Source organism: Narcine bancroftii, chromosome 12, assembly GCF_036971445.1.
Source record: "Narcine bancroftii isolate sNarBan1 chromosome 12, sNarBan1.hap1, whole genome shotgun sequence".
Taxonomy (NCBI): Eukaryota; Metazoa; Chordata; class Chondrichthyes; order Torpediniformes; family Narcinidae; genus Narcine; species Narcine bancroftii.
In genome coordinates this window covers 5057281-5077205 of record NC_091480.1, presented here as the reverse complement: position 1 = coordinate 5077205, position 19925 = coordinate 5057281, and the positions used below count along the sequence as shown (strand labels likewise).

At 37.3% G+C, this 19925-nt stretch overlaps 1 protein-coding gene across 4 annotated transcripts in view; it reads left to right on the top strand.

Moving 5' to 3' along the window:
* The window catches only part of LOC138747170 (CREB-binding protein-like), a 116746-nt gene that overhangs the window by 16455 nt on the left and 80366 nt on the right, over positions 1-19925 (top strand). For all 4 annotated transcript variants that reach the window (XM_069906150.1, XM_069906152.1, XM_069906151.1 and 1 more), the window contains exons 3-4: positions 16765-16941; positions 17486-17753. In XM_069906150.1, the coding sequence (XP_069762251.1) occupies positions 16765-16941; positions 17486-17753 (445 nt within the window). The remainder of the gene's footprint in view (positions 1-16764; positions 16942-17485; positions 17754-19925) is intronic.

The window sequence follows — 19925 nt, the reverse complement described above, 5'->3', positions numbered from 1 at the left end:
TCTTCACCAAGGGTTTATGTGTTACTTTAGAGAACATCTACTTTTACAGTTTTAAACGTGTATTTGTTACCTTTTTTTCTTATTTATATAATTTTTTTCCTCGATTGAGGCTTCTGCTTGCTTAAATTCTGGATATCAGGGGCTTTACTGTACTTGGATTTTCAAAAAGCCTTCAATATAGTCCCACATCAAAGTTTAGAGTGTGAAATTAAAACACATACTGGCAGAATAATATATTAACCTGGATTGAAAATTAATTGTCACTCAGGAAACAGAGTACGAATAATTTTTGGGGGGGAGGGGTGGTCAGCGGTAACTAGTGTTCTACAGGGATTAGTGCTTGTTTCTCAGCCAAGCAATAAATATAGTAATGATTTGGATAAGGGAACCAACAATGGGTGGAATTATAAAACTGTGAAGAGAATGCAAAGGGATATCTATAGGAGTTGGATTGGCAAGTGGGAAAAACATGGCATAGATTATGTGGATGAACACGAAATTGTGTACTTCAACCGGAAAAGCAGAAAGGTGTCATTTATTAGTAAAACATGAAACATTGGTTATGTATCTTTATTTTTGCTATATAAAGTACACTGTTTGGCCTGCTAAATTTCTCCAGCTTGTGTTTTATTTAAGGTGTGATTTATTGGTGTTGGATTAGGAAGTGTTGATGTACAAGGAGATTTGTATATTCTAGTATTCTTGTGCAGCAAGCATTTAAGAAGGTGCATTATATATTACTGGACTTAACAGTGAGAGAATTTGAATACAAGAGTAAGATCTTATTTTTTCAATTATACAGTGCCTTTGTTGAGACTGTGCACAGAGTATTGTGTGTGACCTTGATCTCCATATCTAAGGAAAAGGTCTAGTTGCCATAGAGGGAGTGCAGAAAAGCTTTCCTTGCTGATTTTTGAGTTAACTAAGCTCTCATATGATACCATAGAGCATGGCAACACAGAAACAAGCCATTCGGTCTATCGAGTCTGTGCTGAACTATTATTCTGCATTGTTCCATTGGGCTGCACTCAGATCATAGCCTGTCAAAATCAGGCCTGCATTCACCACTTCAGTTGGCAGATCATTCCACACCCTCACCACTCTTTGCGTGAAGAAGTTTCCCCCCCCTTAATGTTCGCTCTAAACATCTTACCCTTCAGACCATGCTCTAGTTCTTGACTCCTCTAACCTCAGTGGAAGAAGCCTGCTTGCATTTACTCTATTGATACCCTTCATGATTATATATAACATCAAATTTCCCCTTATTCTACGCCCAGGAAATAAAGTCCTAATTTGTTTAACTTTTATCTGTAACTCCGTTCCTCAAATCCTGGCAACAACTTTGTAAATCTTCTCTGCGCTCTTTCAATCTTATTTGCTAGGTATTTAATTCCCCTCAACATTCCCATGCTGACTTATCTTCCTTCAGTCTCCTCTATTGTCAGGGTGAGGCCCAATGTAAACTTTTTTAAATTTTTTAATTTTTCACACCATAAACCACATTGACCAAGATACATACATTTTCCTTTTCAAATATATACAGTGTCATTTTCTCCCCCCCTCCTCCCATCCCACCCTCCCTACGTTTCCCCCCCCATTCATTTAAAGTACAAAATCTAAGATACATTAAACCAGTCAAACAATGTTGTCATTCAATAAAAATAAACAAGAAATTCCACTGAGTCAATTCTTTTCATTTCCTTCTCCCTTCGTTAATTTAGGTGGTAGATGTCCCCGGTAGGTTTTCTCTATTGTGTTTCATGTATGGCTCCCATATTTGTTCAAATATTTCAATATTATTTCTTAAACTATATGTTATTTTTTTCTAATGGAATACATTTATTCATTTCTATATACCATTGTTGTATTCTCACATTATCTTCCAATTTCCAGGTTGACATAATACATTTTTTTGCTATGGCTAGAGCTATCTTAACAAATCTTTTTTGTGCACCATCCAAATCAAGTCCAAATTCTTTGTTTTTTATGTTACTTAGGAGGAAGATCTCTGGGTTTTTTGGTATATTGTTTTCTGTAATTTTATTTAATATCTGGTTTAGATCTTCCCAAAACTTTTCTACTTTCTCACATGTCCAGATTGCATGATTTGTTGTTCCCATTTCTTTTTTACAACGAAAATATCTGTCAGATACTGTTGGGTCCCATTTATTTAACTTTTGAGGTGTAATGTATAGCCTGTGTATCCAGTTATATTGTATCAAACGTAACCTCGTATTTATTGAACATAACTTCTCCCATGTTTCCTTCTTTATCTTTATATTTAAATCTTGTTCCCATTTTTGTTTAGTTTTACCATTTGTTTCCTTATTCTCCTTTTCTTGCAGTTTAATATACATATTTGTTATAAATCTTTTGATTATCATTGTGTCTGTAATCACATATTCAAAATTACTTCCCTCTGGTAACATCAGACTGCTTCCCAATTTGTCCTTCAAGTAGGATTTCAGTTGGTAGTATGCCAACACTGTATCTTGAGTTATATTATATTTATCCTTCATTTGTTCAAAGGATAATAATTTATTTCCTGAAAAACAATTTTCTATTCTTTTGATCCCTTTTTTCTCCCATTCTCTAAAGGAAAGGTTATCTATTGTAAAAGGGAGTAACTGATTTTGCATCATTATTAGTTTTGGTAATTGGTAATTTGTTTTATTCCTTTCTACATGAATCTTCTTCCAAATATTGAGCAGATGATGTAATACTGGAGAACTCCTATGTTGTACCAATTTTTCATCCCATTTTTATAATATGTGTTCAGGTACCTTTTCCCCTATTTTATCTAGTTCTAATCTAGTCTAATCTGGCTTTTCCCTTATTTGGTAAAAATCGGATAGGTATCTTAATTGTGCGCGGCCCAATGTAAACTTGAGGAACAACGCATCATATTCCCCCTGGACAGCCTCAAGACCAATGGCATGAACATTTTTTTAATTTAAAGTTATTCCCAACTTTATCTGGTTCTAATGTTCCCATCTCTTCTTTAACTGCTTCCATTCATACTTTTCTCTAATATTTCCACTTCTGGAAATGCCTCTCTCCACCTGTCCCATCTTTTGTCCAATGCCTTATCACCTCTTAGTCCCTCTCCAGCTTTTTCCACCCCTTATAGTTGATATCTCCCTGACCCACTTTCCACTTGATGCAAGGTTCTGAAGTGAAACTTTGACTATTTCCCTCCATGGGTGCTCTGTGACCTACAGCATTCTTCCAGTATCTGCAGTCTTTTCTGTCATATAAGATTGGTGAATCTTTGGAATTCTCTTGCCTGAGGGCAATACAGATCAGAGGAATTCTGGATGATCAGGGAATCATGGAATGTACACATAGTGCAGGAAAATGAAGCTGAAGTTAAAGACCAGCCATCATCTAGTTGAGTGGTTCTTGGGGCTGAGTGGTCCACTCCCTTATGCCTTGATCTTATGACTTCTGTTGCTCAAGCTCTGACAGATCCTCCTTTGTGAGCTCTTTGCAATATGATTTCACTAACTCTCCCATATCCCAGTCTATTCCTTCAAACTAAACTCACTGATTACAAATAAGTGGAGTTGAGAGGGATCAAAGTGTTCTTGTCCATGAAATACAATTTTTTTTGACCATGCAGGTGAAGCAAATAATAAGAAAGGGAAGTGGCATATTAGCTATTATTGCTGGGGGGGTTTAAGTTTGAAAAATAGAGCATTTGTTACAATTGTAAAGGCTGTTCATGTGAGATAGCAAGAATACGGTTTATGGTGTTGGTCTCTTTGTTTAAGAAAGAATAAGCTAACATTGGTGTGTATGTAATAGGACCTTAATGAAACATAACTTAAGGAGGCATGCTTGGGTTGATGTCTCAAATAATGGGATATATAAGGTCATTATTGTCAACCTTAGGAGCAGATGCAATTGATTCTGGTCCTCTATCATATGGTTAACCCTCTTCTATTCTCTTCATTAGATCATGCCTGCCCTTAGCAACACATGATGTTCTTGTAGAAATAGCATCCTGCTATGACCAACAGATTTATTTTCTATTCAGTACCAGATATATATATGTATTTTTATTACACCTTGTAGGAATCTATTTTCATTTTTGTAGTGTAGTTCAAAAGTGATGTGTGTAAATCCTGTGGTTAGTTTCAAGAACAGATATGTCAAGTGAAACCCATTGTGTCAAGTGGCTGCGGTTTGTGATTTCAAGGTTTCAAGGCATGTGTTAATGTAGTGCAACTGTCAATCTAATGGATAGTGTTCCTCTTGACACGTACCTGTGATTTCAATTACCACTATTTACTTATCGTATCACTAAAGATGGTTTTATTGTCATTGGATAAGTACAGATATATTCAGATGCACTGTATATTTTTTGAATTATATTACAACAATATGCCATGAGACTGATCAAGATAAAGTATCGATGCATATTTACAGTTGCAGTTAGTACAAGAAGAAAGTGGTGTAGGCAGATAGATGCTTTGGTCATCCCACATTGCACAGGGAGGTGAAAGAGGCTGATAGCTGTTGGGGTAAAATCTATTGTTGACTTCAGGCTTCTGTATCTCCTTGAGGGAAAAGTAGCTGTGACCAAGGTGATGGCGATCCTCTATAATGTTGCCTGCCTTCTTGAGACTCTTACATTGTTATTAAGGATAATTATTGACTAGATTTCTTTGATATAAAGCAATCCTAATGAAGAAAAAAAGCTTCATTTCTCCAGAGGGCACATTCCAAAGGCCCAATTGTGTAATTGCAAAAATTAATATTCAAAGTGTCGGAGCGATTGAAGTCCGGCCCCTAAATACTTAGGTAAAATGATATAAGATGTGATTACTAATTATTATTAAGCGTGAATTTTGAACATTCATATTTTGAGTTGTTGGAGTTTATAACTAGTCTTTCATGAGTTCAGACTTGGCAGTTCTGTAAGAGTGTCTTCAGCAATTCACCAAAGGCACGGACGCATCATCTTGTTGTCAAGAGTAAGAAATACTGCCGAGTTCCTCACATCCACATATTGTGGATGAATTTCAGAACTTTCCAAAATTTTAACTGTTTATGGCAGATAATCTCTGTAATCTCTTAGTTGCCTGGAGCAACTGTGCAGGTTATGTCCATTGATTGGAAGACCAGTTTACCAACAGAATTTTGTCAGATTAGTAAACTTGAGTGTCCCAGAAGATTTATTCTTGATTTTTAAATTGTATAGAGAAGTGAAGATATTGTTGATCATGTTAACTTATTCATAAAACTATATCAAAGCTAATTAATAGTAATACTATTGAAATTACTTCCATTAAACTTAAATAGAACATAACACAACACAGGAGCAGGTCAACTATGAGACTACAATATTGGAAATTACTGGAATATTCTGTGGGCAAAGGATATTTACTATTGTTAGCTTTTATTTTAAAGCTCCCAGATTATTTGCTATTCCAACGAGGCATTTGAAGGAGAAATAAAACTTTGCAACTATATCTAATGCCACAGAAAATAAACAGGTCAAAACCAGAACTCTCTGACCAATGCTTCAGATGCGGCATGGTGACTGGGACGTTCGTGCACGCGACCTGGTCATGTGTCCAAGGTGGGGCCCTTTTGGAAAGAACTAGGCCAAGTCCTAGAGAAAATCATAGGTAAGCTATTTCCGCAGGACTCAAGAGTTGTTCCTGTTGGGGAACATAATGGACATAAGGCTTACAATGAAGCTGTCCAAATTTCAAATCCAATTTGTGTTAATCGCATTGGCAGTGGCCAGGAAGTGCATTGTGGTTACCTGGAAGTCCAACTCCAGTCTTAGTATTGAACAATGGAACATAGAAATGTAGAGCTGTGTTCCCCTGGAGAGGTAACATAATTTGAGAAACAAATATAACACTTTTCGAAGGATTTGGCCGCTGTACATGCGCCACATAGTTGTATGGCGGTGATTGATTCCCCCGTTCCCTGCCGTGGCGTCCTCTCCCTCACACTAATCCCGATCAAGGAAAGTCAAGAATATATATTGGGCCATTGATAGCCCACCGAGCAGCGACAATCCCTGTTCCCTAATTATTATTTATTATCCTGGTGTAAAATTTTTTGTTGGTTGAAGTGTGAATGAGCTGTCCTGTGTTAGATGTGGGAGGGCCTGGAAAAGACGCGAGCTGGTGTATGCAGTCAATAATGAGAATGAAGTGTAAATGTAAATTTGAATACAAGCTACCAGGATGGCACTAACAATGTACAAGCTTTTGTGAAAATATAAATAAAATATTATTTTAAAAAAATAAAACTTTGCCTAGACAGAATTCATGTTATTTTCCACTCTTCACCAATACCTTGAGTGAGAGTTCAATTGAAACAATTAATTTTAATTTAATGCATCACTCTGCAGCTATTGGATGTCATCACTCCATTTATTTGCAAGTGGGCTGGAGACCCAGATGGATGGTAGGATTGTATATTATGCTCGTGCAGAGTGTTATTTCTGAATTGAGGGTGTTTATAACTCTATCACAGAGTGGAGTTTTTCAGCAGTGGTTAATAACACGATGCAAATACAATGATTTCAAACACTACATCCAGAACTACCTGTTGTGGTTGATTCTACAGACAAAGTGGATTAGGCATTGCACAGTCTTCTCTTGAATGATCACTTTGAGACCCTGGTTCTCCATGAATTACCTCTTTGCACAAGGATAGTTTCACAATTCGGTGTTGCCTTGTATTAATCATCATAAGGCTGGTTGATGAGTTGGCTTCTAACAAGATGCTAGGCCATGTATGGACTATCATGGAATTGTGAACAGGGCACATGGTGTTGGATGGTGTGTCAGTGATTATATCATAACCCTTTTCATTGTGCTGACTCTTGAGCAGGTCATTGGAATGTTTAGGTGGTCCATTTCTCCTCTGCTCTCACAAGATGTTTCTCAGTCCCCTAATAGGCATTCTGACTCTATAGAAATGGTCCACAAGTCACTGGTGCCACCAGTTCATAGTTACAGTGAGTTTACTTACCATAGTTAACCCAAGGAAGTTCCTGTGTTTACCCCCAGATAATTCTTTTGTCGCAATTATCTGGTTTCCTCTGATGTTTCTCTTCTTTGCTGGCCAGAGTCTCCTTATGTAATTTGGAACTGTTCCAGCAAGGGTGCACAAGTTACTTATGTTTATTGGCTTATGACAGACAGTGCTAATTGTGCAGTTATCATTCAGCACTGGACGCTGATGAAACTGTGGTCATATTAATGGACTGACCATCCAAAGCTACAAGTTTAAAATTGTGCAAATTTAATTCAGTTATTTAAATAATGAGGAATTGTTTAAATAGCTAACCTAGCCTTTGCACAGCTGACCAAAAAACCCCACTGAATTGTTATGATTTACCCTTTCCTTCAGGGAAGGGAATTGGTGACCTTTGCCGCAACATCAACTTCGTAACAAAGTGGATGATTTTCCAGGCCTTTCCAGCATCCTAGCAAGATTCTCAGAGCTGCAAAATGGTACTGTGGGAGCACCCAGAGGGTGACGGATCAAAACCATCGTCTGTTAATTGTGTTGTCAAAACAATTCTCTGGTGGTACACCTTCAGGCACAATAGAGCAACTGCCTCACAGCTTAACCACCCAGGTTCCACCCTGGCCTCTTGTGCTGTCCATTTGAGGTGACACATTCACTCGGGTGCTTCAGATTTCTCCCAGTGGCTAATTGGCCACTATAATTGCCCCTGGTGTGCAGATGAGTGGTAGAAACTATGGAGGAGGTGCTGGGAATAAGGGAAAAAGAAAATAATGTGTAAATGGATGCTCAGTGGTTAGCGCAGGCTTGGTGTGTCAGAGGACCTATTTCCAAGTTAAATTCCTCGATGAATCTGAGTATTAGAGGTTGATCTCAACAGGACTAAAAAGTGAGGTGGACATGGCGTGGCCACGTGACGAGACTGAGCAGATGTGTTTTGGCTGAGCTCTCCATGAAGACTTTCAAAAAGACAACTCAAAAGTATTTTTAGTTTTTTTCTGCTACAAAAGCTTTCTGGTAGTGATCATTAAAAAGATAACTGGGAAAATTCAAAACAAAAGTCGGAAGAAGTTCTGAGTTCGCCTGCGATATCAACTGATAGTCCAAAGGGAGCGGCCTCATCTTGCTCAACTTTAGAAACCTCTGCATAAGAATTACAGACAATCCTAGCAGGGATGGAAGCCTTGAAGGAATGATCAAAGAATTAACAGACTCCCATCAAAGACCAAGCAAAACAATGGGCAATGATAAACAAATGCTCCTTGATAAGATTGATCATATGGAGAACTTTAGTAGACGAAATAATGTACACATAATTTGTTGAGAAGAAGGTGTTGAAGGAAGAGATGTAGTTAAATTTTTTGAATCCTAGATTCCTGAGGTACTTTGTGCCGAGTCAGTCAGTAGATGAGTTCGGATTAAGAGAGCCCATCGAACCTTTGGACTTAGAAGAAATGAAAATATACATCCTCGGCTGGTCCTTGTGAGGCTGTTGAGCTTCAGGGATCAGGAAGCTTAAGAGCAGCATTTGAATACTCTAAAATTAATAACTCCTTGCTGAAGTGGAATGGTTGGGAGGTCGTGTTTTTCCAAGATTTCAGTCCAGCGGTTGTACAGAAAAGAAAAGAATTTGATGAGGTCAAGCTGCAACTCAAGGCGAAGAATCTCTGGTACTCCATGGTTTTTATGGGTGGAGGTGTCAGTAGGCAACCGATGGTTTCTCAAGACAAAGCAAGAAGCAGAAGAATTTGCTTGTGGACTTTAAGAAGAAAAATGGCTCTAGAAGAGAGATTTAAGAAGATTGTATTTTTATGGACTAAGTAAAGATTTTTTTTGAGTCATTTGATATTTATTAGATAATGTTAATCCTTATTGATACTTTGTGGAGACCCCAGGGAAATGTTGAGTAAGGTAATAGCAGGGCGTAGACTCCGGTCTAAGAGGAGTAATGACATCAGGAGGGAAGTTTGTTTTAAAGATGGCACTTTAGGATGGGGTTCTTCTTTTCCATCCCTGAAGGATTTCACGGGCTTTTTCTGCACCTTCCAGGGTTTCTTGTTTATGTCATCTTCAGAGCAGGGGCTTTGCAATTTTTCTTAAGAAGGGAAGAGATCATGAGATTGTTTAATTATTTATTGTGACTGTATTACTGCAATATCTAAATCAATATGGATAAAACGTAAAAGTTTATAAGTTTTAATGTTACCGATTTTTAAATGGATAAATCAAGTGGAAGAAGGTCTTGGCTCACAAAAAAAATTAAAGGCAGATGTGGTCTTTTTACAGGAAACATCTTACAAAAGTGGAACATGACAATTTAAAGAGAGGATGAGTAGGGCAGGTTTTCTCTTCATTGTGTTGGGGAGGGGTTGTGATTTTAAAAATATTCTGGCTACTGTAGAGAACATATTAAAGGATCAAGCTGGGAGATATGTGATGGTAAATTGTAAGATTTATTCAGAATCATGGACTTTTATAACATTTATGTGCCACAAAGCCTTTATGAAGGATATATTTTTGAAAGCTGTGAAAGGGAGACAAAATATTTTGATAGGAGGAGACTTTAATCTATGTTGGATATGATATTGGATAAATCTTTAAGAATGATAAACCCAGGGCTAAACAACATTATCCTATGTGAATGATTTAAACTTGATTAACATATGGAGGCATCGTAACCCAATGGAGAGGGACTATTCTTTCTACTCCAGGGTGCATGATTCACATACAAGAATCGATTTATTTTTACTGTCAGCAGGATTAAAAGAGAGGCTGATGGAATCAGAATATTTATCGAGGTTACTTTCTGACCATTTAATGCTTATGTTGACTATTTCAATAGCAGAGAAATGGGGAGGGGCTTGTAGATGGTGTCTGAACCTGTTAATGTTAAAACAGGAGGATTTTAAACAATTTATGAGGTGACAAATAAAAATCTTATGTGAAACAAATCTGGATTCAACAGATAATAGCTTTTTAACATGGGATAAAATGAAGGCTTTTTTGAGAGGTCAGTTTATTTCATTTAAGAAAATGTGAAGAGGGAATATAATACAGAATTAAATAATTTGGAAAGAGATATTGGAACTAGAAAAAGAATATCAGAGAACAGGGGAACAGCATAAATATAGAATAATGGAAAATTTAAAAAAAGTTATAACACCTTACAAACATTCTTTTCTTTTTATTTCTTTGGCTTGGCTTTGCGGACGAAGATTTATGGAGGGGTAATGTCCATGTCAGCTGCAGGCTCGTTTGTGGCTGACAAGTCTGATGCGGAACAGGCAGACACGGTTGCAGCGGTTGCAGGGGAAAATTGGAGGGTTGGGGTTGGGTGTTGGGTTTTTCCTCCTTTGTCTTTTGTCAGTGAGGTGGGCTCTGCGGTCTTCTTCAAAGGAGGTTGCTGCCCGCCAAACTGTGAGGCGCCAAGATGCACGGTTTGAGGCAAAATCAGCCCACTGGCGGTGGTCAATGTGGCAGGCACCAAGAGATTTCTTTAGGCAGTCCTTGTACCTCTTCTTTAGTGCACCTCTGTCTCGGTGGCCAGTGGAGAGCTTGCCATAGAACACGATCTTGGGAAGGCGATGGTCCTCCATTCTGGAGACGTGACCTACCCAGCGCAGTTTGATCTTCAGCAGCGTGGATTCGATGCTGTCAAACATACAAAGTGGGAAAAAAACAATACTTTAGAACAAACAAATATTATGAACTGTGGGAACAGGCCATAATATGGTGCTTGCGTGGCAATTAAAGGTGGAAGAGCCAGCAAGGGCGATAAATGCAATACAAAAGGAAGCTAATACATATGATCAGAAATAAAAAAATGATGCCTTTCGACAATACTACACTGAACTTTATAAATCAGATATGCTAGGGGATGAAAAAAAAAATCAATTTTTAGAAGGGGTCAAATTACCTAAATTGGGTGAAAATTATAGAAATGACCTGGATGCTGCTTTTACAAGGGAGGAGATTGAGAAAGTAATGAGCACTTTATAGGCTAATGAATCCCTGGGAGTGAATGGGTTTTCACCTGAGTTCTATAAAGAATTTAAAGACATATTAGTGCCATTACTGATGGATGTATTGGACCAAGCAGTGGAGAAACAGACACTTCCAGAATCTTTTTCAACTGTGATAATTACGGTTTTACCTAAAAAAGAATAGAGACCCATTAAAAACATAATTATACAGGCCAATTTCTCTTCTCAATGCTGACTATAAAATTTTAGCAAAGGCACTAGCTAATATCTATTGAAATTAATACATCTGAATGAGGTAGGGTTTGTAAAGGTTAGATATTCAGGGATAATTTAGCCAGACTGTTTAATATAATACATATGGCAAAATCAGAGCACAATCCAAGTATAGCAGTTTCTCTAGATGCAGAAAAGGGATTCAACAGATTAGAAGGGCCTTTTTTGTTTAAAACTGTAGAAATTTGGTATAGGAAGGGTACTTATTAATTGGATCAAGGCGCTTTATCACAATCCACAGGCAAAGATAATTACGAATAGACAAATGTTGAAGGTATTCCCTTTGAGTAGAGAAAGTAGGCAAAGATGCCTCCTGTCTCTAGCACTGTTCATAAGGGCAATTAACCTCAATCTGAAATTATTAGAAAAGATCCAAAATTAAGGGCTTCGTGGTCAGACAGGGAGAGCATAAAATTAGTCTATTTGTGGATGATATATTATTGTATTTGTTAGATTCGAAAGCATCCCTGGAAAAGTTGCAGGAGATTTTTTAAAAATATGGTAGAGTGCCTGGTTACAAAATTAATATGGATAAAGGTGAAATAATGCTGCTCTTAACAAATCATAATTATAGTAGGTTTAAAAGGAAAACAGATGGAATTAAATATTTGGGAGTAGTACTAGACAATAATTTACAAAATCTGTATAAGCTAACTATATTCCTCTGCTTAGTAAAATAGAACAGGATTTACAAAGGTAGAAGGATTTGCCATTAACTTTCAGGGGAAGAGTCAGTTGTATAAAGATGAAAGTGATGCCGAGACTCCAATACTTGTTTCAATCATTGCCTAAAAATAAAAAATAAAAAAATTTAAGCAATCAAGTAAGACAATTCCTATGGAATAACAAGGTGCCTTGAATTGCTTTGGAAAAACTAACCTAGGATTATAAATTAGAGGGGCTGAGACTTCCACATTTTAAAAAATATTATGTGGCTGCACAGGCAAGATTTTTGGCATTTTCTTTTAAGGGAATTCACCAAATTGAGTTCGTATATGGGACTACATTCAATGAATAAAGAAATAGCGAAAGACTTCACCTATAAGTGGAATAAATATTTAAAAAAAAAATGATAAATAACCTTATTTTGGTACATTTGGTAAAAATGCAGCAGGAGATTAATTAATGTATCGGGAGAAAAATGGGCTATTCACTAAGATTTCCGTTATCCAATAATGTGTTATTACCTATGAATATGGGTAACAGAATTTTAAACGTATGTTGACAAGGTATACGATGTCGAGCAGATTGTTGCAAAGATAGACAATAGGAGCTGGAGTAGGCCCTTCGGCCCGTCGAGCCAGCACCGCCATTTTACAGATCATGGCTGATCACTACCATCAGTACCCCTTTCCAGCCTTATCCCCATAACCCTTAACTCCTTTGCCCACTAGAGTCTTATCTAACTCTCTTTTGAACATAATCAGCGAATCTGCCTCTACCACCCTCTGTGGCAGAGCATTCCACAGATTCACACTTCTCTGGGTAAAAAAATGTTTTGATGCCATTTAAACAAATAAGACAGATCTAAGGTGTACCTAATGAAACCTTTCTATGTTTTCTCCAACTGAGAGCTTTCTTGAGGGGAAAAATGAGGATAGGCATTGATTCCTCTGGGAGTTAGTGAAATGGAACAGACACTCTGGATGGGTAATATACCCAAATTTATTACTAGAATGTATGCTCTTCAGTTAGAATGTCTTAAACCTGGTCTGCAGAGATCAAGGGAAAGGTGGAGTCCAACTTGGGTGTTGCAATATCAGAACAATCCTGGTCTGAATGGTGCTTGGACAGTGCAACTTCAACTATTCATGGAAGATATGGGTTGATTCAATATAATTTTTTTTACACCAACTCGATCTCACTCCACAGAAGTTGCACAAATCTAAGCCAGAAATATCAGAATTGTGCTTTAGGTGTGAAATAAAAGAACAAACATTTTTTCATGCAACCTGGTCCTGTATGAAGTTTAGATCCTTTTGGCAAGATTAACTGAAGAACTAATAAGAATGACAAGGGTAACCTTCCTGGGTGGATCCAGAACTTTATTTATTAGGCAATTTTATAGATATAAGTAAAGATCTCACACAGTTTCAAATTTTGTTTGTTAAAATTGCATTGACGGTGTATTGCAATCACAGGGAAGTCAGACTGTCTGGCTACTTTGACGAGGTGGATAGCAGAGATGGATAGTTGTATACCAATGGAAAAAATAATGTATAATTTGAGAAACAAGTATGTTTTTGGAAATATGGCAACCATACTTGAACCATGTCAGGGCTCAACTTTAATAATGCCTGGTGAAATCAAAAGTGATCTCTCCCTTAAATTCTGAGGTTAATTTAAACTGTGAGTTCTGACAGTGTACGAAAGAATATTTAATAAAGGAGGGGGGATAAAAGGCGGCAGAGTTGGGGGTTTTTTTGTATGTGTCAATTTGCTTTATATAAAATTTAATATCTATGTATGTATTTTTGTTGAAATTTTATAATTTAAAATTTTATTTTTATGAAAAATAAAACATAAAATATTCCTAAAAAGTGACACAAGGTCAATAATCTGCTTGCCAGTGAAACCGGTATCACCCAGACCATTTACCTTCAGACCCTATCACAGCCTTGCTCCAGGCATGGGCAAAGAGCTAATAACCTGTTTGACTGCTCACAGAACCCTTCTCACTCTACTGTGTATAATGGCACCAAGAAAGATGAGTGTGAATGTTGGGTCAGTCTTCCCAGCCTCAGCTCAGGACTTCTGCAGAGTTTCTCAGGGCAACTATCTCAGCTGCTTCATCACTGACTTTAGTCAAAGCCAGAGAAGGGATCTTTATACTCAGAAAATAAAGGACTCCGTACTTGCAAGAGGTAGACGCTTGGAAATGAAGAATTATTTGCACAGCATGAAAGCATAATGGCTAAAGTATTCAGGCACAGGATGATTAAAAAAAGACAAGTGCATTTGTGCCATACAAATGCCTGGTAAATACCAACTTCATCCAAACCTCAGGAGTCCAGCTGCAGTATGCTTTTGAGGTCTTAGGATGGGATTTGGGAAGATCAAGATGGATTATCAACAGTGATCTTCCCGTTCCTAACCCATAGTCACCAAGTCGTTGTAGCTCTATTACAACTCTCAGCTAAATAATGATGTTCTTCTGAATTATGATAAACAGAAGTCAAAAATATGAAATCTATTCTTTTATTATCTGAAGTTTGTTTAGTATGTTGTGAAACAATCTTGCTTCACCCATGAATACAGTTTATTGAAGGCTTGATATGACTGATCTCTTCTTGACTTGGCTTGTTCCATAGCAGAATAAAGTTGACAATTACCAAGACGATGGGTTAATTATTTTCTTCTTCCATTCCTTCCTATTTTCCCCTGCTTCTCCTTCAGTTTATTCATTCTGTTAAAGTACTCTCCTGTTGGCTGCAAGGGTGGCTTTTTGTTTGTATTTTGTGACCTGTTAAGTGCAGTGAGGATTGTTCAATAGAAATTGGAAAATTTGTCATACTCAGGGATGCTAAAGCTGTTTTTTTTCTGACCAAGGCAGTTTCCTCAATTGAAGTTAATTGTTGCATATTATTAATTTTAGTGATCAAATATCATTCTAATAAATTTCACATCACTTAAACCAGTGAGACTGTAAACATTCAGTGGGATAATTTTCAGTTTCCACCCTTACAAATACAGAATAACAGTACTAGGCTTTAATTTTTCACTTCAAGGAAAGACCTGTAAATTTACAGAAACCATTTCTTGGTCAATATTTCTCCAGTATATTGGTCTTTGTAACAATTATTCACTTATTTATCATAATTCAAAAGAATATCATTACTTAGCTGAGAGTTGTGACAGAGCTATGACAACTTGGTGAGAGTCAGGAAAGGGAAGATCACTGTTGATATTCCGTCATGATCTTTCCAAATCCCAGTGTTGGTTAAGACCTCAAATTCATACTTTATCTTCCTTGATGCTGTCTTGTTGGATTCTGATAAATTGATGAAATGTTTGGTATGTGAAGGAGCAGAACTAACTGCTGATACTCTTCTCTCATTTGCAACCAGCTAAAGTATTCGCTGATTTTTATTAAACAATTTATTAACGTCTAGTATTTCTAGTAACATTTTAAAAAATTTCCACTCTATCTATCTGTTAAAAAATGATAGTGGAAAACATTCACATTATTTTAGTCATCTTGCATTTCAAGTTTCTTGAAATGTTGACTAAAACAATTTGGAAACCAATTTTATGTCTGTATTTCTCTGAACACTGTCCAAATCCTGGTCAGTCACTGTTGCTGTGTCTTGGTCATTTGAGTTGAAGATTGATGCAGCTCTGTAATAGACATGTCTGTATCTACCCTCTGTTGTACAGAAATGTTTTCAGAAACCTCAAATAAAGCGGATGTGCTAGACTTCAGTATTCCATTAAGATTTCATTTGTGATTTATAAGTTTATTTGTGCCAATTTATGCTCTTGTGAAGTTTACCAAGGTGGAGCTTAGACAAGAAATGCCATTGGAGTTCAGTACTGTTTGGAATGCTTGGAAATGAAGAATTATTTGCACAGCATGAAAGCATAATGGCTAAAGTATAATTTTTCTTCTTTTATACAAGTACCTCTTTGACACATCAGAAGTTGAATCATGTGTAAGCCATATGAACCCTTGACTTTATTCTTGGTAATCCTGTACCTTAATTCCTTGGGTGTCCAAAAATCTGCCAATCTAAACTTTCAATATGATCAGCAACTGATCATCCACAGTGATCTGGAGAAAGGAACTCCAAATGTTTATAGCCTCTGATTTTAAAAATATCGCCTTCCTAAGTGAGCAACTCCTTATCTTTAAACGATTCCCTTCATTCTAAATTAACTAGCCTGAAGAAACAACCTTTCGGTGTCTATTCTGTTCAATTACGTAGATCCTTCAATTGTGAAGGAAACCAAGAGGTCCATACCAGTCCCATTATCTTTGTTCCCTGATGTTCCTGCTCAACTTCTCTTTGGTTGTTTTGACATTTACCTATTCTAGGGGAAACCTAACAACATATCTTTTGCACCTGGGAAGAAGCTGGCGCATGAGTGGAAGCCCACACAGCCATGGGGAGAACGAAAGTGAAACTCTATACAGGCATTGCTCAAGATCAGGGTGAATCTCGAGAGGCTATTAGTCTCTTGTTTTTCTAAAGTCAAGCAAATGAAGCCCCATCTTATTCAAAGATACTCTCCACATCCAAATCGCGCAGCGTTGGTTTCCATGAAGAATGAGAGTGTTGACAATCAAGCACCTGAATCTAATCAGATTCCCATTGCTCATTTGGAGTGAGGGGAAACTGGTATGGAAACGTTGCTGCAAAATTATTTTGTTTGTTGTTTTGATACGAAATGGAGTTTTTTTAAAAATTCCATGATACAGTGTTTAGTTTTAAACTGATATAATAAAAATGTCAAAAAAGGAGTGATCTAAAACTTCTTGACTAGAATAACATGTTTTTCTTTGCAGATGGGGATTTCGGGTAATGCAAGCCTATTTGGACAAGGCTATGGTCAAGCTGGCAGTCAGCAATTAGGTACTACAGGGGTTGGACCTCAATTGCAAAATAAAAATAGTCTTTCCAATAGCCTGCCTCCATTTCCAGCTGATTTAAAGGGTACTCCAGTTACAAACGTCCCGAACATGGTAAGCAGGCCTTGGGCTACAGATATTTTATTTTCAATAATTGAAATGTTCCAAAAATGCTTGGAATTCATTGCTTTTGAAGTAATTTCCCCAGTTTATACGCTAATAGTTTACAGGTTTGCTGATGTAAATGTTGTTTTCATTCAAATGCTCAATTCAATTTAATTATTAGAGAGGAGAGACCTGCCAACGGTGTAAATTTCATTCTCTTTCATCTTTGTTGTTGTCACTTAGAATTGTCAAAGGGATGAGAGGAGATTTACTTTACCTGCCTTGATTACACTAAGTTAGGGAAGGTTTGGTTTATTTGCGCAAGTTAAAGGAAAGCAACAGAAGAAGGTTGTGTCTACCCAAAATAAAATGGGTCAAAGCCATAGTTTCGTGGACGGTTTTACCTACCCTCCAAGTCATTGTAGTTTTAAACATTTACCAACCTCTTTAGAATCAGTATATCAAGACGATGCTGACCAAGTACGCATATTTTTGTTTTAATTTTATTTTCGAATAATTGCTTGATTTTGAGTTGTCTCTCTCTCTCTCACAGTCACAGCAGCAATCCCAGGTTCAGCAAGTAGGCATGGTACAAGTACCATCCCAGGTGCCAACACAAGGAATGGGATCCGCACCAACTGCTGATCCAGAGAAACGCAAACTGATACAGCAGCAGCTGGTCCTACTGCTTCATGCCCACAAATGCCAACGGAGAGAACAGGCGAACGGTGAGGTGCGCCCCTGTGCATTACCACACTGTCGAACTATGAAAAACGTCCTGAACCACATGACTCACTGTCAGGCCGGCAAGTCCTGCCAAGGTAAGTATACATACTTTGACATTTTGCACCACCCACTTTACTGTTAATTACCATTTATTTTGGCAAATGAGATGACCTTCAGAAAAGATGGGTCCCTAATTTCAGCCTGAATTTCATGGTTTTATCATATCAGGTGAATAAAATATGTGTTTTGACTGAGCTGATGTCATGTTGACTGAGCTGTTGGGTGCAGCCGGAAGGTGGGTGTTATCACGAAGTCTCTAACAAAGCGAAGGAAGTTACGGAGGATGATTTTTTGTGGGTCACTGATGATGAAGTGGAAGCCGACTCAACAGATTCAGACTGGGACCTGTATGATGACAGTCAGACTCTGGATGTGCTCTCCGAGTTCTTTGCCTCAGACGATGATAGTGACTTTGAAGTACTTTGGATGCTTTTTTAAAACAATAAAAATTTCTTTCTAATATACTGGTAACTCAAAAATTTGTTGTAGGGTGGGTCTGAGTGGGTTATGGAACCAATTGAGAGGTATTTTGAGTAGAATTTTAAGGTCCCATTTTTGTGTCTGGCCTATAAGATGACCCTTGTTTTTGGTGTGTTTTTTGGGTACTTCAAGGATCGTCTTATCCACGGTAGTCAGATAAATAAGGACCGTAAAATCATCCAACCATTACATTTTAGGCTACTATTGAACAATTGAAACTTGTTTGTAAATGCTTATTTAATTAAAATGGTCTTGGTCATATTCGTCATTTTGGTCATATACTTTGAGTACACTTTTATGTTAGTGTAAGTGACGGGCAGGGATTGGAACCTAAAGGATGTATATCTTATTTGTTTCCCTGCAGATGGTTTTGAAGGACACCACCACATTTTGTGCAGGCTGGGTTTCAAATGATGAAACTTAATCCTTAAACATTTGTTTATAAAGGGTACACTGAACAGAAAGTTCTGTGTGAATCTTTATGAAAATTTTGCTTGATAAGGTTTGCTTAATTAGTGTAATTTCTGAAAAATAAAATTGCTGGAAATTCTCAACAGGTCAAGTAGCATCTGTGGAGAAACAAATATGGTTTGGGACAATGGTTTTTGTATGTTTTGTATTATTTCTGCTGAAACACATTGTCTTGAAGGTGCTAACTGTTCTTCTCTCACCAGATGCTGCCTAAGTACTTTCAGCATTTTGTTCTTCATTTCTATGTGCATTCCCTCTTTTTGTTCTCAGTGTGATGTTGATGCTCCTTCTGTTGCCATCTTGCCCACTTGCCTATCCCCTACTTGTGTTCTTCTCTCCACTAAATTCCAGATGCAGTATGTTGACTAATTCCTCATTTCCATTGCATAATATATCCTCATGATTTGAATTATGCACAAAAATTTCAGATGCACAGCAGTTAGTAGCTGTGAGATGCTCTGTAATTTCAAAGAAACCTCATGAAAATGTCAGCAAAGCCAGATAATATCTACGAGGAGAAACAAACATTAACCTTTCAGTCAGTGATGGATTAAAAATACTTCAGTTGTGAAGAAAAGTTTATCCAAAAGCCATATTAAAAAAAGAGCAGACACTGGAAGTCTGAAGTTAAAAATAGAAAATGCTCATCAGGTAAGGCAGTGTTCATAGAGAGAGAGAGAGAGAGAGGAAAAAGTTTGTTGTCACCAGAACCTGAGGCTATGTTTTTATGTTCAGATCGTGATAATGAAGGAAAGTTTAGACAGCTATACCAGGAGAAACTGTGTCCTACAGTCAAATGTTTCAAAACTCTTTGACGTGAAACGTTAATTCTATTTGATGCTCCATGGAAATAACCCCTCAGCTAACTGAATATTTTAAGCCTTTTGTTCTTTTATTTCACTTTTTATAAAAAGTCATTGATCTCCACAGCAACCATCTGGCCTGTTGAGCATTTCCAACATTTTAATTTTATTTTCACATTTCTAGCATTGGTCATATTTTGTGCTCACGTGTGAGGATTTTACCTTGTGTTGAATTATTATCACGTGCACTGAGATGCAGTGAAGATCTTTGTTTTGTTATCCAGGCAAGTCGGTCCATATTGAAGTACCACAGCAGTGTATAAACGAAGCAAACGTACAGAGTATGGTGTTACAGAGGAAATAAAATCATGAAAAGGGTTAAAATGAGCTACATCATTTTAATAATGAGTTCAGTTCAATGGACTGATAATAGCAGGGAAGAAACTGACCTTG